Genomic DNA, 21,285 nt, shown 5'->3' with positions numbered 1-21,285 from the left:
GTTCTGGATTTACACAGACTTGGTTCGCTCCTTGTTTACCCAATCTGTCTTTGGACAGATACATGGATCTTTGGTATTCCCAGATTAGGATATAGCCTGAAGCCTTTTATTCCCTCACAGACTAGGAACTTTATGCTAGAAGATACATATAAATAATGTTGAGACCTGCTATTCAGTCCTGTTACTTTGTCGTTCTTTAATCTCTGCTTTTTTGTCTCCGTAGGATGACTGTGACGCATTTATGTGTACAGTAACGTTTGCCTGGGAGGGCAGTTCATCTTTGCCATGAGTGAATATCCAAGTCCGAGGATGAATTTAGTTAAAATATATGATCAGATTAATGCTAATTCTTTTCATTGATGAAGCAAGAAAAATAGATAAGCAAATGGAATTACTGCAATTTTAAGGTATATTTTAATTTACAGATTACATAAGTGGTTTAACTCCTTAAAATTTGAGTACTGTATTGATTCTGTAATGACTTGATCATGGCATATTTAGCTATGTAGAAATACATTTTCAGAAAAAAGTTCTACCTCTTAGGAGGCTACTTTAGTTCATTTTTACATATAAATGTTTAGAAAATTATTTTCTAAAGAATTAAAGGCATAAAACAGTACTTGAAATCATAGTTAAATGACACAGTGAATAATTTCTGTGACACAAACCATTTGTCCAGTACGTAATTGTTCTTCCGTTCAAGTTTCAGCATGGTAGCTTCCTCTTGATATGTTTTAACATGAGTTAGATGTTGTCCATAGCAGTGGAGCCAGCATAAACACCATATTGTGTATTACAACTAATGGGATAGAAAGAGTCATGCTAAGACCAAATCCAGATTGCTTCTTTACCACTGTGTTATTTTCTAGAGCTAATGAGAATCATGGCCTCCTAAGTGACAGGAAAAAAACTTTGGGCTGTTGCAAATGGTTATACATTATTTAATAGGGAGGAACTGGCAGGAGACTTTAGCCCTGCTTTTCCAGCTTCCCAGGTTTATGGGGTTTGGTGTTTATGAAAAGGAAAGTATATATATGTTAAAAAACCAAACAGCAATAACCATAGCAAATATTAACAATCTTTTCACTCGTTCTTTCCTATGCATAAAAGAAGTAAATAGGGAAGAAATACATGTAGGGAAGGAACAGTGAAATTGATGCACATGTTTTGGAGATGAGAGAAAGTAAAAAATGTTTTGCCTTTTGAAATTAAAGCCATCTGCTATACTTTTCTGTTAAAAAAAGTCCCGGACAAATGGCCTACTTGGTGACCAAATACTTATATTGCATTACAATCCTTTCAGAAAGGATTTTAGCTGAAGGTGTAATGTTTTTTGGTGAACTAAGTCACAGTTCTTTTATCCTCTATGTTGCTTAGCAGTCATGTAAAATGTCTTTTTTAGCACATGACAAAGATCTGTGCTAGTGAAATTAATGCCAAGTATGCCACAGGTCTGCAAAATTAATATCAGAGACCTGCAGTATGAGTCAGTGGAAGAAATATGCACAAGATGTATTTTTTTAGTTAAACTATTAGACTGCCTTGAAGAATTGGTATGCAAAGAGTGACATTTGAAAAATTTTAATATCTGTAGGCTAGAGCCCAACAGTAATAGTCACTTAGAGCAGGGGTGAAGGCTGACATAAAGGAAGCTTTCAGGTTTTGAGACCTGAATCTGAATCCTGGAGCTGTGTAGCCACCACGCCTGCCGCTAGCAGAAAGTACAGGAGCTGGCAGGATCCTCTGTTTCGTAGCAGCTGCCAATTGCTTCCAAAGGCAATAGTCACGGCTGGCAGTCACTTCGTAGTGGGGACATCCTGAATTTGGCTTCTACTCTAGCAGCAGCGAGTTGGCTTTTTGTAGATAGTTATAGCCTTTCCATATCCTGTAATGATTTTTGTGTGAGGGATTCAGCTAGGCCAGCTTAAGACTTCATGCAGAGTCAAAAAAAGGACTAAATGTAATGTAGGGAACTACGAAGGTTAAACTCAATTATTAGTATTGGCACAGGTTTTGACAAGATAACTGGTAAAAAGTCTAGTTTCTAGCACCTCTCTTGCATGTTTTCCAGACCGTTCTTAGCACAGTGTTTTCTGCTCTCAAAACTGGCAATGCTGGTAGAAGCTTTAGAAGTGGAAACGGAAATTTATTATCCATTTACTCAAAAGGCTTAAATGTAAATTTTTCCTTCAGTCTGTCACTAATGGATTGTAACTGTGCTTCTTCCACCTGTCTCCCTGTAATACAAATGCAATGCACTAGAGCATAAACTGTTACGTTTATCATACTTGCTAATTAATTAGAAAGGTCTTCACCTCTTAAGAAGTGATATGAGTGGAAAGAGAGTTTATTGAGGGGTCAGGTAGTAATACGCATCAGACACAGGTCATCTGGCAAGCTGGCACTGAATGATTCCTGTTGTCTCTTGTGGTTTTTCTTTTCTTCCTCTCCTATTATTTTGTCTGGGGTCCTAGAGGGAGGAAAAAAGTGTTCAGTATTAGTAACTGCATGTTGTGGGAGCGTTGTCTTGTTTTTAGAACAGATGCCAATCTCATATGCCTCCAAACAGCCTTATTAATTGGAACACAAATCTAAATGGCAAACTAGTAAGCAGCTTTCAAATATAATGTTTTATATCCTCTCAGAAAGAAAAATAGATTGACGTGAAAGGAGAGAATTTTTAATTCTTAATTCTGCACCTCTAATTAAGTTATATTTCAAGATTTATTTAATGCTGTTCATTTCCACCTGAATTCTCTAAGAATCTGGATTCAGTTTACTGCTTAGTGAAGTCCTTGGAAATTTGCAATTGCAATCTTTTGATCAAATCTTTCTCCTTTAAGTCTCAGAGACTTAACAGAGATTAGTAAGTTGGTTTAAGTGATTCTCATACTATAAAATCATTCCTTTTAATTAGAAAAAGCTACTCTGTATCTTGTAGAAAGAAGTTGGTAATTGTATAAGCTGTAGTTTTTACAGTTGTGCTAAGGCTATGGTGATACGAAGTCAGAGAGTCCATTGATTCTCGAAGTAAATGTTATATGTGGTATTTCATCATATAATCACATACATTAACTATGTCATAATTTTTATAATATTTTCTTCTACAGTTATTTGCCTAGGGACTAGTGGTGTTTAATGCTGGAGGTTCAGGGTAGGGCTGCTGCTTGCTTTTTTTCAAAAAACTATACCTCAGTTTTTAAGAACCACACCTCACACTTTAAGAATTCAGATTTAATTAGATTTTTTTTTAATTCCAGTTTTACCACAGATTTCTGCAGAGACTAATATTGACCAATATTTCCTTAAAATGTGGCTTTTCAAACAAAGAGAATGCTCAGAAAGCCTGAAAAATCTTAGCCCAAGAGTTCTTTCACTGATTATTTACTTTCTAAAAGCTTAAGAGTTGCCTGTTTGGATTAAGCAAAATTGGAAAAACTAGGCCTCAGAATAAGTATACTGCATGCAGTATCTGTACTAAATCAGGACATTTTGTATGTATGTCAGCAGAATTAACTAGTTAATAGTTAGCCACCATTATTTGTTTTTAGATTATCTGGATTTTTCCTGTGTGGTTCCTTTAAAGCTGTAATTCAGAAAGCAAAGGAGTCATTGACTCACTGATTCCTTCAATCAAAGATCTATTCATTAAGTAAGCTTTGGGTTAGAACTGCTGTTGACTGCCTGCCTACAAACCTCCTGAGTGGCTTTAAAATCCCAAAATATTAAAGAAACGGACAAATACTTCATTTCATACAGTCAGGTGGAGCAGACACAGGTGCCAATTCCCAAGTAAACATGCTTTGACTTCCGTGTCTTCTGAATGGAAAGATATTTCCCCTCTTTTTCACCCAAGAGGTGGATTTTTTGTTAACTCCAATTGTACATATTGTGGCACACTTTAAAAAAAAAATAATCATTTTTATTCTCTGACATCTTCATAAACTTCATGCTTTTCATCCATTGCAACATTAAAAAACATTAATGCACTGGGATTCCTTAATTCAGAATAATGATACATAGGATACATATTGAGATATTTTAAATAATTAATGGCATAAAGAAAACCCAAAACTATTCCTCTTGATATGAGGCACATTCTTTTGAGGCACGTTTTAATTTTCAGATTTGTCAGTACTGACACTTGCCACTTGAGGGAGTGGTGCATTAGGTGCTATTTGCACTCTAATTTAAGTCCATTCTCAGTAGTTTTGCATACACTGGGAGCTCACTCCCAGTGGAAAATTCAAACATCACATGAGGATATTTTGGCTGCAAAGGAAATTTAAATTGCACTGTATTAAAATGTTTTGGACACTTACCCTTTGGGATGTATTTATCTGTTAATGAAATTGCTACGTGGAACTCTACAACACCTTGCTTGCCAGGTTCATGGAGAGAGGTGCCTACAGGTTGTGTTCTGGTACAGGTTTTAATTAACAGGGGTCACTCTGGCAGGTATTGCTGTGGAGAGCCAAGGCATATGCTACTGTCAGGCAGCTCTTTGAGATGCTTGGGATGCTGCCTCTGAATTAGTGTGCAGAATGCCTGTTTCTTATGAACTTAGTGTGCCTGGGAGTAGAGGGATTTCAGTTTCCTGCTTTAATCCAATCTTGTTTTACTGAATTATTTATTATTGCAAGTGATGGGAAAGGTTGGTTGATGCTTCTAAAGAATGGCTGTCAGATGTTACAGGGCAAAGCGCCTACTTTTAAATTGCGGGCAGGAATCCAGGATGCCATGCTTGCTCTCTGTATGTTTGATATAGAGACCATGAGTGAATATGGAAAAATCTTGACACAATATAAAATAGACCAAAAAGTGGGATACTTTAGCATTAATAATTTCTGCTTGAATTATTGTTTTCATTATTTATTTTGACTTTTAATCAAGTTACTGTCTTTGTTCCTCTAACAGAAATTTGCATAGCTATGTCTATGTAGTAAATCTGTGTTGGTATGTATTAGTCCTTTTGTACGCGTGGGCTTGGGTGTGCATTGTTACTTTTCTGAAGCTCCTAATATTTGTTTCAGAAGTTACTCTGAAGAGGGATATCAGTTATATAAGGGCTATATTTGAACAGGGGTTTCTGATAACGATACATGATACTTTTCTAGGCAGCTATTGTACTGGAACACATGCAGCATAGGCAAGATGAGAAGATTGTAAATTCTTGGTGTTTTAACAACTAAATTAAATAACAATGTGACTATACAAAACTACTTTTTTTTTTTTTTTACACAACCTGAAACCTTAACCTTAATGTCATCCTTTTCCAGGATGACATCCCCACATAAATTTTTCAGAATATGCAAAAATGACCATGCTAATTGTTCATGGTTTTCTAACAGGACTTAAACCCAACTTTATTTAGCCAGTGCTTGAACTACCTAGTTTTCAGAAGGAAGAATACCAAAACAAAACCCTTATAGGACATATGAGAGCATCTTGTCTGGGGACATTTTGTACAATCTGGTGAACTCTAAAGGTATGAAACTTGAAGTTCAAAAATCTTACTAAAATGTCATTTGCCTCAGATCTGATTAGCAGCATCAAGAGCTGAGAGGATGGGAATTAAATTCACCAAGGCTGTCTATCACTCTTACATATTTCAGCATTCTGAAAAAGTTTAGGAGAGTGACTGAACTAGAATGTTTATGCTTTATTCCAGGGGGAAAAAGTATTTATTTTGTGAGCTCACAAAGCACAGTATCTGTTCCAGAAGAGTTTTTGGTACATCTATCCTGATTAACTTCTCCAAGTAAATAAATAACAACATGCTACGTTCTGTGGAAGCTGGCACTCCTTTTCAGTTGTGAGCACTTAATATAAAGCATATTACATTTTTTGTTGGAAGAAAGAATGAACTATCAATAGCCATCCAGCCTTTATGAGCCACTCAGGGTACTACTTGATCTACTGTATCTGTTCCTCAGTCATCTTTTTTTCAGACTGATGAGTTTATGTAGCTGTGTCTTGCATGGAAGCCCTTTCATGTCTCTGAATATCTATAAGAGTCCTTTTCTAAAACTTTCTTTCAAGATCTACTGTAGTCTTTCTCAGACAAGGGGAGTGAGTGATGGGGAAGCCTCAATTACAAGTAGCATATATATATACACACTGTCAGTTTATAGAGCGATGTTCTCTTTACCTTTCCTAGTATTTCCTACTATGTAACTTTGTTTTTTTCTGACCACTGTTACACAGTGAACTGATGCTCTAACAAAGTTATTCCTTTTAATTCTCAGATTTTCCTTCTGAATAGTAATGGCCAATTCAGAGCCTATCATTCTATGATTCAACATCATGGTATCTTAAGTGTACCTAGGTTTGCATTTTTCTGGATTTTACTTGTAATCATAACTAAATCTTTTAAAGCTCTTCTGTTGACTCTTGTGTTAAGTATCTGAGATATCATTGCCAGCAAACTTTCTCACTTTCTTGGTCTTCAGGTTGCCACATCAATGTGCAAAACAGTACTAAATTTTGCAGAACTCACTGGTGACTTCCCTCCCTGCACCATGAGATCCCTTATTAGTGAGTCCCTGATAATTCTTTTCTATATTCTAATCAATGGTGTGTCCATGCAAGACCACTTCCTCTTACCCTGCATTTTTTAGTGTCCTTTAAACTTTGGGTAAGGAACTTAACAGCTTTTGGAACAGTCAATGTTTTCTTCAGTATTCTGAATCAGTGACATTTCCCGTAATCACAGGGGTGTCAGCCTTTTCTCATAACACAAGTTTTTTATCAGGCGTTAACAGTTGTCCTTATTGAACAACTCTTTAAGGATTCCTAGATAATTGATGATATTATGAGTGAAAGGGAGGCTGCTGGTTTTTATCAGTAACATAATCCCACAGACTGTTCGATACTGGGTTCTTTTCAGTCTTTAACCAGTTTGAATAATCTGTGTGACCTCCTTTTGTCTTCACTGCTGTGATGAAGTCAGAGTTCATCCTCCGAAAGACCATTATATGCTGAAGAAAAGAAAGCTATTACTGTGTATTATAACCAACAGTAAAGGCAGGTTTTCTGTTTGGAGAATGTCAATTTGTGTTGCGTTTATAATAATTGTTATACAATAATGATCTTATAAAATGCAAGATAATACATGTATCTTCAAAGTGATTATAAAGAAAACAATCAGTACCTAATTAGAAAGTGTTCATTACTAGCAAAATAGTGTTCTCATAAAACAAATACAGGGAGGAGCAAAAATTGAGAGTCGTGCATCCATAAGTGAATCGTGGAATACACCTACTGACTACATTATTCCTTCCACAGAAATGCATATTTTAGACTTCTGCATTTTGCAGCTCAGAACAGCAGGAATATGTACTATGAACAAAAATGCTAAGTAGCTGTATTTCAGTATGGACAGTATTATTTAGTCTTAAAAGCTTGAATATGCAAACTCTTCTCTCATGGCAGGTGAGAGCAGATGGTAGCTTTCAACAAAACAACAGTGTTCTTACTATTATAAAAAATTACTTCAATTTTCTTTAGATTCAGTTGTTTCCATCAGATTAATATTTCTGTCAAAGAAACCTACTGTTAGCAAAAAAAAAAACACAAACACCCAACACAAACAAAAAGCTGATACATATAAGATGCTTGTATTTTGGTATATGGACTTTATAGAGTAGGAAGCATCTCGTATGATATAGCAGATTGTTGAAATACTGGTCTTTGTTTAGCAAATGATGGTTTGAATTCTAGGAAATGACCTTGTAAAAATGGAAGTGAGAAAAGGAAATTAGCCTATGTTAGAAACTCTTTCGGGAGGGAAAAATGAAAAGAAAGTCAATGCAAACAAAGGGGAATGACAGAGGCTGAATCAGAGAAAGGTGGGGATTTTCACATAGAATGAGGAATGTATAGAGTGTGGGTGAAAGGTGCTTGATGGGTTTTCAGGTCTAGAAATGCCCACTGAATCTTTCCAGAAGCTCAATAGTCTCTTCTAATCTTACCAGTTAATTGAAAATCCTACACAGACCAAAACCCCCTATTTGCACCAACTTTGTGTTGCTACTGTGGTAATTTACTACAGAGGAATCCGGCACACCTTAAGATAGACCATGTTTCAACTGTGACTGGACTTGAGTGTTACAGAATGCTGCAGCTAGCTGCTTGAAAGCCCCCAGTTTTGTGTGTGTCTGTGTTTTAATCCCATTCCCACTGTCTCCTCTGACTGTTTCTCTGTGCTGCCTTAAACTGTGTTTCCAAAGGGGCTGCTAGTATTTATGGATTCTTTCTTTTAACAGGAAATTATGTTGGTGGTCACCAACAAAAGTAATGAGTTGGAAAGCAAATGGAACTCCCCATCAATGTGGATGCTTTCAGCCTAATGGAATCAATGTTGGAGGAGGAGGGAGGTAAAGTACAATCTGATTTGGAGTATCTGGAGTGTCTGGGACTACTTCAGCCTGGATAGCTTCCAGCAAGATATCTTTCCCATGCACCAAATTATTTATGGTCATAGGGTATACTTTTACTTTGGGAATGCTCTTGTCTTCCTGCTTGTGTTCAAAACCAGGACCTCCTGCAAAGGGTGTAGACAGAGTGACACCACCTCAGGGTCCTGGTGTTGCAAGGGAATGTATCTGGGACAGATTGACTCACCTCCTTCTGGTGATGCGAGTCGTTGGAAAGAAAGGGAGTAGCAGTGACCTACCTGTTCACAATGGCCAAGCAGCTAAAACCGTCAGCCTTCTCAGTGGACATACATCCAAGCCTTAGGCCTCTTTTTCCATGAACTTGGTTTGCCTGGGGCAGCAGCACTGGTGCAGCGGTCGCACCTAGGCTGCCAAGCAGAGCACAGGTCGAAGTGAAGTCTGAAACTCTCTTCTGCCCTGCAGTGAAATATTCTCAATTCTGGTGTTCTCCTGCATTGTGATGTGGTGTAAATAAGGTATGCCGATTATTGAAAATAATAAAATAACTTTACTCAATTTGAAGAGTCATGCCCTTTCAAGTGTTCTAAGTGTGTCAAGGCACGCACTGGACGTTTACCTGGCATACCTCACGCCTCCATCATGTGCAGTAATAACGTGTTTTTCTCGTGGGTACAAATCCTGGTGTGGTTGTGGCCTGTGCCGACTCGGGCTGTAAATCCGGGAGTGCGGGGCGGGCCCACCCTGCACACCTACAGGGGCCAACGGCCGGGCGTTCAGCGCCCCACGCCGAAACGGAACGCGGCGGCGGCACCTCCCGGCCCCACGGCTTTCCTCGGCCGGGCGGAGCACGCAGGCCCGGCCGCCCCTCGGGAGCGGGGAGCCCGCCCGCGCTGCCCGCCCCGCTTCTCTGCCCGTGGAAGGGGGCGGGCGGCCTCCCTTGACGCCCGAGCGCCCGCACGCCCGCGCCGCTCCTTCTCCCGCTTCCCCTCGGCTCGGCTCGCCCCGTCCCCGGCGCGCCCTCAGCTGCTCTCCCATCGTTCTCCGCCGGCGGCTCCCTGCTTCCGCCGGCGGCTCGCCCGGCGCTGCCTGCGTGAGGCCGCCGCCATTTTGTGAGGAGAGGCGGCGGCGGGGCCGACGGGCGGGCGGTAGCGGTACGTGAGGCGGTGTCCCTGCGCTGGCGAGGAGGAGGAGGTGGGGGGGCCGGGCTCCGCCTCGCAGTAGCGGGGCGGGAGAGGCTGGTGGGTCGGGTCGGCTCCGCGTAGCCTGGGTGTCCCTGCGGCGTGTGTAGCTGCTGCTGGGGAGGAGGGCTGGGGCAGGCGGGGGAAGAGGATTCCGCGCCGCCCGGGAGCCCCGCGGGCTGGGCGCTTCCCAGGGGGGTGGCCGCTGGCGGCGGGGCAGGACGCTCTCGAGGAGCCCGTCAGGCCTATAGTGTTTCGTCAGCCGGGCACCCCTGGCGAGCGCGGTGTGCTCCCGTCAGCTGGAGGTTACTGAGTTTGTGGAGACGTTTGTTGTGGAAAGCTCTTAGGAGGTGCGAAAAATTAAGTGGTGAGATCTGGCGTCTGATCCAGGAGCGGAAGGAGCAGCCTCCATCCCGGCCCCTCGGCTCTGTCCGTGTGCTCCGGCCGCGGGTTTCACTCAGCACAGGGAGTTTCCTGCCGGGATGCTTCATCGCCCTGCACTGCTTGGAGTTACGCAGGAAAAAAGCTGTCTGTAAACACGGAGATAGCTTCGTGTATGTTTAGAAAGCTGATGTAAAAAGAAATTGATGGGGACTGGTATGTACGGTATGGTTAATTCGGAACAAAATTAGTGTATTCTGTGTACTTTGCTTTCCGATTGTACCATGCTAAACGATTGGTGAGAATGTCTGATGCTTTCAGAGTCAACTACTGAAAGTTTAATAATATGAACTTTAAATATATTATAAATATAAAAGTCATGGTTATTTATGAATGCTTAATTATGAACAATGAAAAAGAATACAAAGAATATTGCTTCTTTGTATTACAGTAGAGACTTGGCAAATTGTTGGTCTTTGCTCTTCCTTTGACACCCTCAACAAAACAGAGCTGGACTATAAACATCTCAAAGTTTACAGCCTTTTTAAATTTGGGTGAACTTTGAAAAGGACAACAAAGGGAGTGGTCTTGGATGGGTCTTTTACTAAATTTCACATCCTTTTCAAAATTCATTTTGATTGGTTTTTTTTCATAGCTTAGAAGAATGCATGTTTTGCTTCTATATCTCATCTTAGAAAAAACTAAACTCTTTAAGGATTTAATATGATTGACTTTCAAAATGGAAAAATTTCCCAACAGGTAGTGAAAATCAAAGTTTTTATTCAGCTGCAAATGTGGGTAGATCTCTCTGTATTGTTCCATTGTCCACTGTTATTTTAAAGTACTGTTTTAACACTGCATCAACGTTGTTAAGACCAAGATCTTTTTAAACAAGGCAGTTTCTAGATCTTTTCAGGGATTGAAAGTTGGTTTCTAGGTTTGCAAATATATTTCCTAGACTACTTTTTTTTTTTATAGTAACAGTAAAATGTACCTTTCTCAATGGTAGTAGTTTCTAACAACTGTAACAATTTTCTTTCTAGTGTACTGAAGCATGTTTTTACCAAGATCTGTTAAAGTCAAGAGGACTGCAGATGACGATAAAGTTTGTACAGCTAAGAAAAATAAACTGTCTTCTGGAGGATCTTCGTTAGAGGAGACAACTGAGTTCCAAGACTGTAAGCCAGTTAGAACAGAAACTTCTGCTTCAAGATGCAATCTGAATGAAGTTGTACAAGAACAGACAGGACCTGTAGCTGGAGATCTTAGTGTTGCTAACACAAATTTGGGAAAGGACAACCAAAATACTGATGAAGATAGTTCTTCGGAAGAACCCATAAAATCCTTCAGCAAATCCCAGCGTTGGGCAGAACCTGGAGAACCTATATGTGTTGTGTGTGGTCGCTATGGAGAGTATATCTGTGATAAAACAGATGAAGATGTTTGTAGCTTGGAATGTAAAGCCAAACACCTTCTACAATCTCAAGAAAGGGAAAAAAAGCTAAAATCGGATCAACTGACAAAAGCAGAACCTCAAGCAGGATCTCACCTGCTTAATACACCTTATTTCTACAAAGATCATTCCTTTATTTTAGGTTTGCGAGATGAGCAGATCGAGAATCTTAAACTGCAGCTAGGTATTGCTGTCGAGGGCCAGCATGTTCCAAGACCTATTGTAGAGTTTGAACACTGTGGTTTTCCTGAAACTTTAAACCATAATTTAAAGAATTCTGGCTATGAAGTGCCAACTCCCATCCAAATGCAAATGATCCCTGTTGGACTATTAGGGAGGGATATTGTGGCTAGCGCAGACACGGGCTCTGGAAAAACAGCAGCCTTCCTCCTCCCTGTCATTATGAAGGTTTTGAAAGAGGTAATAAAACTTTGTGTGTTTAGAGAAAGCAGTTGCAATTCTGTGTCTTGGATTCCCAATGTAACTGAGACTGTAATAGTATTTTTTATTGACATTCAATGAATTATTTTACTTTTGATAGAGGGAGCATTGTTTCTTGGAGAGGGGGAGGTGCTGATTATTTTTACTAACTGAGTGTTTTTTCACTTTGGTCAGAAGATAAAGCAACTCTATTAATATTACCTAGTATACGGTTTCTCCTTGTTAAGAAAGGTAAATTCTACCTCTTTACCACTAAATTCCATGGTAAACTTGCTAAATAACTTAAAATAGAAAGTGAAAATAAGTCCAGGCACTCTGCAAATAGTTTTTCCTATATCTTGATATATCAGATGACTGAAAGAGATTTTTTGACATTTGCGTAATTTCACAGAGTAATTTCTCTTGGAATATGTTCAGCTGACTCTCAAATAACTACAGAAATTTGGGGCTATATGATTTCTGAAATCCTCTAGTTATACAGTCTCCCCTTTGATAGTGTGGGAAAAAGCAATTAAGAAAACTTTTGCTTTGTAAGGGCATGAATGTATGATGAGAAGTAATGACAAATAGTATTCTGTACCTTGTGTGTGGTTCGCTATTACTTTAGTGGTTTTATTGAAAAAGAGATGCATAAGAATATATTTGAAAATTCTGGACCTGATTCTAGTTGATGTTTGGACTGTTTAGATGCTTTTATATATATATATATATATATGCACAAAACCACTCTTTCATTTTCCAAATGAGTAATTTAAACATTAAGTAACTTTTAAAAATCTTTAAAGTACTGTAGCATTTGTTTTAAAAAAAACTTAAATAGAAAAAAAGCAATCTTTACAAATGACTACTAGCTTTCTGGGGCTTTCTGTTATCAGGAGGCTATTCTATCAGTGTACTTACACATGCATTATTTTTTTGTTTTCAAAGTTGAGTATTTGAGGGATAGGCTTCCTTGACTTGCATTGTTAAAGGTATAATCCCTTTCTACTTTATATGTACTTTATATTTTAGTATTGGGAGATTTAATCTCGAAAGCTTTTTATCTAAATAATAAAGCAATTCCATGTTCAACAGATTTCCCCCCCTCTTTCTAGATGGAAACTCCATCTGCCCTTATTTTGGCACCAACAAGGGAGTTAGCAATTCAGATAGAGAGACAAGCTAAAGAACTGATGGCTGGTTTACCAAACATGAGAACAGTTCTCCTGGTAGGAGGTTTACCACTGCCACCACAGCTTCACCGTCTCAAGCAAAATGTTAAGGTAAGGGTTATAGCATGGAAAGATCCTGTGGAGAGTTGTGTTTTCATGACAGGCACAGAAAAGAAAAATGTTACTGTTGACGTGTATGGACACACAAAGATGTGTTTTTCCTAAGTCTAAACTACTAAAATGATTGTTAGCTCTTGAAAATTTCACATTAATACTTGGGGTTTTTTTTAACATTTTGACTTTAATTAAACATATAACTTTTTTGTTTTGAAAAAGTTTCATGCTTGATATTGCTGCTTTCAAAGACAGAAATATGCCATTTTATTAGACAAGGAGTTGTAATTTACAGCAAAAGTAGTTTGGTTTTAATGTAGATTACATCGCTTGTGTTTAGACACTTCCATTAGAGTTCTAAAAGGTCCATTTCCTTTTGAGGCTTCCTAATTTATTGAGTTATCTATAAAAAATTTTAAGGCTTATTTGAACGTAAGTAATTTTACTAATTAGTGCCCTTCTCTCCTATGTGCTGTAACTTCACAGTTTTTCTAGGACAGTAATCTGTCCTATGGAATTTCTAACTCCTGTTTTTTATTTTGTTTTGGTTGTTTTTGTCTTTTGTTAGGTTGTAATAGCAACACCTGGAAGACTTCTTGAGATTTTAAAGCAAAGTTCTGTTCAGCTGCATGGTGTTAAAATTGTAGTGGTGGATGAAGTAAGTTTTTAGTTATCAGAGCTGTATTGCCTGTTCAGAGGTCCTTGAACAGCCAGTGTGGGTGCTTAGTCATACTGATTAAATATACAGTGTTCATTATAAAGAGAAAAGACACTTCTTAAGAGAAAAATTGTTTCTTATTTTTAACACAGTGCATGTTCTATTGGCTGTAAAAGGCTTAGATACCTGACAAGAGTCTAGATCAATGTGAACCATTTGGTTTTAATTTTCTCACTTAGCTTTTCTTCTGACTGAAAATACTGCTGCATTGGGATTATTAAATGCCAGTGATACACATTATCATTCTTCTGTCAATTGAAGTTCAGGATTCTGCTGTTTATAGAAAAAATCTGGTATAAATCTAGTATTTTTCAATTAGGTGGATACCATGTTAAAAATGGGTTTCCAGCAACAAGTGTTGGATATTTTGGAAGGCATCTCTCACGATCATCAAACCATACTGGTGTCAGCCACAATTCCAGTGGGCATTGAACACTTGGCAAATCAGCTTCTGCACAATTTTGTAAGAATAACAATTGGAGAAAAGAATCTGCCATGTTCCAATGTTCGCCAGATTATCTTGTGGGTAGAAGAACCGTCTAAAAAGAAAAAGCTGTTTGAAATACTAAATGTAAGTGTAATATTTTTCTCATAAGAACAACTTAAAAATTATTCATGTGTTTACACATCTTTGTCAGGTTCTCATCTTTAACTCTGATCTGTATGTAGTGAAGAGGTGAAGAGAGGTTAAGCATATAACTGCAGTAACTGGTTGAGTAGTTCCACAGTGTAGGAGCGTTAATAGCAATTTCAGGGATTACTCCACCACCGTTGCTCACATCTCTGTGCAGCGGCAAACTAGATTCCTGTGCTGTGAGTTAAAAATTAAAATGCTGATAACTTTTTTGTGATTTGCAGTATGGCATCCGTAAGATTTGTACGGCTTATCTGTGAGTGGTAGAGGAACAAGACTTTCTTAAACTGTCATAGTTGCTTTGTGAACTAGCAGTGGCTTGTCATTTCAGGATTCATTAAAGAAACCGATGAGGAAGCTAATGTAGTTCTTTCTTGAATTTTCTTTTTGTGAATAATAATAGATATCTTTAATGAGTACTTTGGGGGGAGTTTTGAAATCTTGGCTTGCTGAGTTTATCGAAGAAGTAAATAAGAGTATTTAGCTGAACTTCAGAACTTAAAAAAAATCAGAATTATTGTGTAACATTTAAAGAAACAAAAGAAAGGCTTCTAAGAAAAGCACATATTGATATAAAATTGGGTTCTGAGTCTACAAATCATTGTATGTTTATGATGTACAGATTGGTATAGTTTGATGGCTGGTATCTTGTTCTTTCTTGTCTAGAGTCTAAGAACATTTATTCATCTGCAAGTGTTGTTAATATTAGACATAATGAGTAGAAGAAATTTAATCCAAGTTGCTGCTGATGAGCAGCAAACTGTGGTAATACCTTCTTATATAAACTGTTTAATTTTACAGGATAAGAAACTCTTCAAGCCTCCAGTGTTGGTATTTGTGGACTGTAAGCTAGGAGCAGATCTGTTGAGTGATGCTGTTCATAAGATCACTGGATTGCAGTGTACAGCTATGCATTCTGAAAAGTCTCAGGTGGAAAGAACAGACATATTACAGGTTTGTGCTTCCTAAGGTTACGGGCCTTTCGGTAGGTTTAAAATGGACATTTTTTTTGAAAGGTGGCTTAATTTGAATGAGTTACGTCGTAATTTACTGCTTTTCTGCAGTACAACCTGGACTATTGCTGGAGTACAACCTGGAGAGGAGAGAGGCAGATGGGACCAAGTAAAACTGTAGATAATAATGCCATTTTAAATGCAGATAAATACTGGTGACTATTACCTAGGTTATTTGCTTTGAAATGAGAATTTAAATATGCATTTAACTTTAATTGATGATTTTTTTTTAATTAAAATTGTTGTTTTGACCTCTCTTTGATTAGCTCTGTAAATTATATTCCTATTTAAATTAAGAATACAGGGGGATGATTCTGTCTTCTGCAATAGAATAATCCCACTGGGTGTGTTCGTATAACTAACCCTAGCCTATGCTTGAAGAGGTCCAAAATATAAATAAGGAAAAAAGAATTTATTTTTGTTTATTCCTCCCTTGCCAGGGACTACTTCAGGAGAAGTATGAAGTTATAGTAAGTACTGGAGTCCTTGGACGAGGGCTTGACCTTGTCAATGTCAAACTGGTAGTAAATTTTGATATGCCTTCAAGTATGGATGAATATGTACATCAGGTAAATAAATAAATTGCTAAAGCATTACTTGAAAATGCATGAAATGAATGAAATGAAAATACTGAAATATGACATCCACTTATGGACATTAAAATTTAAATGTAAACATAAAGATTATTTTCCTCTTCAGAATATGTTTTTTATAGGAAAGAAAGGTCCCAAGTATCTCTTCAGTAAGTCTCTTACGTAAATTACTACAATCTAGAACAGTGTTCTTGTATCTCTGTTGTAAGTTACTAAAACGTAGAAGAGTGGTGTTCTATGAGTTACATTTGCAGAATTATTCTTCCTGTTTTGTATTCTCTTGTATCGTTTTGTGTCTATAGAAAGCAAAGTTTACCATGTTTTTACCATCCGTGTGAGGAAAAGCCAAATACCCCTCTTTTTGCTGCAGCTCATCTGCAGCGTGGAATATGCATGTAATACGAGCAGGAAACCAGTCGTGGACTTTTCTTTTCATTCTCTCTTTCTACTCTGGCATCTGCTCTCATTTTTTTTCTGAGGATTTCTGCTTTAAAAAAGATGGTGTATGGGTTGCACGTGTATGTACACACACCCCAAGGCCAGTTTGGCTAGCAGATCAAGAGAACTAACAATTACCCTCTTTTTGGCACTTACGAAGCCACGGTACTACAATGTCCAGTTTTGAAACCATCACTACAAGAAAAGCCAACGAACTGGAGAGAGTCCAGACACAGTCAAGGGCCTGGCACATGTGACATGTTAAGAGAGGCAGAGGGAATGGGGCTTGTTTGGGTTGGAGTAGGGATTTGATTCCTGTCTTCTGCTTGGTAATGGGCAGTTATGGGGAGACAAAGCCAGAGTCTTCTGGGAGATGCACAGTGAAAGGAGGAGAGCCAACTGTCACAACTTGCTGCAAGGGGAATTCTGGCCTGATAACTGGGAGGAATGTTTTCCACAGCAAGAGTAGTCATGCAGTGGAACAAGCTGAAAATAAACTTTAAGGATATATGAAGGACTTCCATTTAATATTGATAACTTAAAATTTTGCTTTTTCAGGTTGGAAGAGCAGGGAGGTTGGGCCACAGCGGAACTGCAATTACTTTTATCAATAACAACAGCAAGAAGCTCTTTTGGGATGTTGTGAAGAGAGTAAAACCAACGGGCACCATTCTTCCCCCACAGTTGCTTAATTCCCCGTATCTTCATGACCAAAAAAGAAGAGAACAACAGAGACTTAAACAATTACAGAATAGTCTTGTAACAGGAGATAATATTATGGACATTATTAGAAAACACGACAAAAATAATTCTCAGAGGTAATAAAGATGTATTTGTAGTTATGTAATTATAATGAAAGTGTGATTAAAAACAAACATGGAATTATGATGCCTTGTATATTGCCTTTTTTAAAGAAGTTTATATATTCAGTGTTTTAAGGATCTCATTTTCATCTCATCTTCGTTTTGAAATACGGACTATTGGGGGTTTGAATCACAGTAGTGCATAGTAAAAATACTCTATGTAACCCTTTTTCAAAACCAGTAGTCTTTGGTCTGGCTTGCAACATAAACTGAGAAGAAACTTTTTTTTTTAATTTATTAATAATATTTTCAGACTTCTTGTAAAACACACTATCCTGGTAATTTTTATGTCATTATACACTACAAGAGGCAAGATCTTTGCAAAGGACACCCTCCCCCTTCCCCTAAAAAAAAATTAACAAAGGGTTACAGGTCTCTGAAAACAAGCCTCCATCTCTTCCTGTTAGTTTGTGTAAAATTTCCACTGGGAATGTTTCTCTGAATCCTCAGTATACTTCCTGGGGGTTTCTTGTGAACATAGATGTCAGTTTTGTTTGTAAACAGTAGTGAAAGTTTAGTTATTTCATTATTGCCTGTGGACCAGTTACAAGTCCCGCTCAAGCCCTCTGCAATAGCAGAAATACTTGGTTATTAGTATAACTTCATTATGCAGAAGTAGGATGAACCACCTAAGTTAAAGAAGAAATTTGTGTTATTTCATGAAACATTGTAGTTAATGTATAACTGATCATATTTCCTTATTTACTGCTCTTTTCAGCGTAACTGTTGCTGTTCTCCGACACCAGATGCTGTTTCTTTTTTCTTTTCCAGAAATGAGACCAAAACTGTATTAAGATAGTGTTGTACGACTTACCATCCAAAGTGTGAGATAGGTCATAATCAAAACTTACCTTTATTTTTTTTTTTTTTTTTAGACTGAGGCTTGAGAAATTAGTTCCATCAGACCTTTCAAGCTGCTTGATGCATCATCCCTTTTTGGCAGACTGAAATGTCCCAGGTAGTTAGATGTTGGCGCTGTGCACTGTGTGTCTGCCTTTTGGCCAGGGGACAGCACTATGACAGACTGACTTTGTTTGTTTGGTAGCTAACTAATTTTTAAGAGCTTATTAGCTGATTTCTTTTTTCCCCTACTAGAAACAAAAAGTAGGTCTTCCCTGCTGGATGACATAAGCGTGGTACTGGTGCCAGGGATTCTTTTAAGAGTAACAGATTTATATAGTTGTTAATGACAAACTTTACTATCTGAAATATGGTATTTAATACCATTTCAACTATTATCTATGCACTGTTGCTACTACTTTAACGGGATTTCACATGGGGAAAACGGGCAGTTTTTACACACCCCACACCCGGCCGGGCTTTGTCTTTTGTCTCCCTCTGCTGGAGTTTTTAAAGCCTTTTCACATTAACTCGTACAGTGTCTGTAAATGCCAAATCTTGTCTAAACCGCATGTATCCTTCTGCAGGAGACCGATCGTTAGTTCTTGCGGGGAGCTCATGAAGTGGTATTTGATAATCTCATCCTGCGGTCCTCGAGCTTTTCAATAACCCCGTTTTTCCGATGCTGAGCTGATAAGCGCGGCGTTCTCAGCGCAGCTGAGCGCCTGGCCCGCACGCTGCGGAGCGGCTTCGTTAACGGGCTGGCGGGTACCTTCGTAACGGGGCCGTGCCTGGCATCGCAGGGGTCACGGACTGCGCCGGGCATCCCGCCCATCGGCCGCAGGCTGCCGGCAGCGGGGCCTCCCTGGAGGGAAGGGAAGGGAAGGGAAGCACCCAACAGGGAAGCGGCGGGGCCCGGGCGGCGCGCGGTGCGAGCGGCCCGAACCGCCCGCGAGTTCCGGGAGCGAGCGCGCCCAGCGGCGGCGCACGGGCCCGCCCCCTTCTGACGTAGGCCCTCGCGCGAGCCAATCCCCGCGGGCCCGGCGCATTCAAACGCGGCAGGGAGCGGGCGCGAGGCACGTCCCGAGCGGAGCGAGGGCGGCGGCTGAAGAGGCGCCGCGGCGAGGCGAGGTGAGGGACGGGGCTCCCTCCTGCATCCCGGGAGAGGATTTCCCGCAGGCCTGTGGCTGGCCGGGGCACGGGCGGGACGTTGTTTCGGGAGCCGCGGAGCTGAGTCGGCAGCGCGGGGTGACGGGCTCCGAGCGCCGGCGGCCTCGCCCCGACAAGCCCCCTCAGGCTCGGCCGATCGGCCGCTGCCTTCTCCTCGCCCTCTCCCCGCTGCCGCGGGCGGGCTCGGCGAGAGGCGGGGCTGAGGGGCGCCTGCAGCGGGGCGGTAAACCGGCCCGGGGGCCGTCTCGGGAGCCCGACGGGGGCTGGCCTGAGGAGGATGGGCTTCCTGAAGGGTGGCAAAGGTACCGATTTCTCCTACGCTTTCACCCGGCTTTGAACGCTTCAGTTCCATCTCTAATTAGTATTTGTAATTAATTAAAAATGAGGTACAAGCGTAAATTAACAAGGCTCGAACCTTTTTTTAGAATGAAGGAGCTTTCAGTGGGGAGATGAAGCTTTTCTACCGAAAAGCTTTGTGAATACTTGCGAGGCACACACAACAGGAGGGGGAAGCTTCTGTTCTTATGCTAGTTGTTTTAAAGCTGAAAGAAAAAGATGGACTTTTCAGAAAAAGCTAAAGCAATTCATGGCTTACAACCGTGTTTCCTTATCTACTGACTGCTAGATGAACCACAAAATGTACATTTCACAACTTGTGTAACATAAGTAGTTTCCTGTATCAAACTGGCTTGAACAATAAGTACACTCTGGTTTGAAATTCTTGAGACTTTGCAACTTTTGAGCTATAAAAAACTGTGTGCAGTCATGACACGTGCAGCAGTGGATGTAATTGCATAAATTCTGGGAGTACTCCAAAAGCTGTAACTTAAAAGCGTAGTATTAAAAGAAAATTCCATATGAGCAACAGTTAAATGATTGCTTCTACATCACTTGCTGTTGTCTTGCTTTCCTTTTTTCCCCCGACCCTCTGCTTCTCTTGTTTAATGATATATGAAGTTTTTCAAGTATCTAAGGCAGGTGACTTCTTGTTGACTTTTGATAACAAATTAATTGTAGCTGGCACATCTGTAGCAGGTAGTGATGTCAAACCTGTAACAACTGGCGAACTATGATGCATATGCCTCTGTGAAAGCATGCTTTTCTATACAGATTGGATATGTACAGCTTTCTAAATATTTACATGTAGAAAGGATGTGGAACATATTTTACAGTTTTTCTTCTGTCCCCTAGGCTAGGTATCTTTGTTTTGCTATGTATGTATGTACTATAGCGAGCTAAAATAATGTCTAAATGTGTTGTAACAGTCATCTTTAACTGTCCTGTTCTGGTAGTGGATTTTATATTATATATCAAAATCCTGGGGTGGGGGGGGGGGGGGGGGGAGAAAATCTGCTTTCTGTGTTCGCAGATATCCTATTCAGTGTTAATAATTTTGTTGTTCTATTGGAGTCTGTTAGTTGTGAAACACTAAGAGCATAAATAATTGTGAGTGAATGGAGGCATGATCTTGAATTCTCTTTCTCTGGGGATCAGGGTAGATCATCGGGAAGAAATGTCCATGGTGATCTTTGCTAAGTAGTTAGACCATTCTTCGTACTAACTGGTGCTTCTTCATGATGTTTGGTTTACTTTCTGAAACAAATCGTAGAACTCAATAAATGGAATCCAATAGCCTACTATTGGCAGAAGCAGTCCTTCAAATATAGAAGAATGACTTTATTTTTTTTTAAGTGCTAGAGGTGAAACAGGATATTGTTATTAATGTTTGGGGACATACATATACTGCAGTATATGCGAAGAGCTCCCCATGCACCAAAACATTACTTGCACTGGGCATGAGGATCATAAAAAATTTTTGCTTTGTCTCCCCAGATTCCATAAGAAGAAGCAACTAGAAATAACCTTTTGGTAAAGGTGTTTTAATTATTAAAAACTTAA

The 21,285-nt window shown here is 39.6% G+C and overlaps 1 protein-coding gene across 4 annotated transcripts; it reads left to right on the top strand.

The window, feature by feature from the left end:
• The first annotated feature begins 234 nt into the window (after positions 1–234).
• DDX59 (DEAD-box helicase 59) lies at positions 235–21,254 on the top strand. 4 transcript variants are annotated; one of them, XM_086617885.1, is made up of 11 exons: positions 235–407; positions 8,268–8,378; positions 11,002–11,831; positions 12,947–13,114; positions 13,686–13,775; positions 14,155–14,406; positions 15,271–15,423; positions 15,923–16,051; positions 17,072–17,331; positions 18,252–18,334; positions 21,220–21,254. In XM_086617885.1, exons 3-10 carry the CDS (start codon positions 11,013–11,015, stop codon positions 18,322–18,324), a joined length of 1,944 nt encoding a protein of 647 aa, XP_086474011.1. In that variant the 5' UTR covers positions 235–407; positions 8,268–8,378; positions 11,002–11,012; the 3' UTR covers positions 18,325–18,334; positions 21,220–21,254. The 4 variants fall into 4 exon arrangements, with proteins under 4 accessions (XP_086474011.1, XP_086474014.1, XP_086474012.1 ...); XM_086617886.1 differs by lacking the exons at positions 235–407; positions 8,268–8,378 and adding an exon at positions 9,532–9,550; XM_086617887.1 differs by lacking the exons at positions 235–407; positions 8,268–8,378 and adding an exon at positions 9,803–9,927.
• Positions 21,255–21,285: the final 31 nt, after the last annotated feature.

The sequence above is a fragment of the Tauraco erythrolophus genome, chromosome 10, assembly GCF_009769465.1.
Source record: "Tauraco erythrolophus isolate bTauEry1 chromosome 10, bTauEry1.pri, whole genome shotgun sequence".
In the NCBI taxonomy this organism is placed as follows: domain Eukaryota; kingdom Metazoa; phylum Chordata; class Aves; order Musophagiformes; family Musophagidae; genus Tauraco; species Tauraco erythrolophus.
The sequence above is the reverse complement of the archived record's forward strand: the minus strand, read 5'-3'. Positions and strand labels throughout refer to the sequence as shown.

Coding starts and splice junctions, on each gene's coding strand:
- DDX59 (XM_086617885.1), top strand. CDS start 11,013: ATGTTTTTACCAAGATCTGTTAAAGTCAAGAGGACTGCAGATGACGAT. Junction 15,424..15,922: donor AAAGAACAGACATATTACAG/GTTTGTGCTTCC, acceptor CTCCCTTGCCAG/GGACTACTTCAGGAGAAGTA. Junction 16,052..17,071: donor TGGATGAATATGTACATCAG/GTAAATAAATAA, acceptor TTGCTTTTTCAG/GTTGGAAGAGCAGGGAGGTT.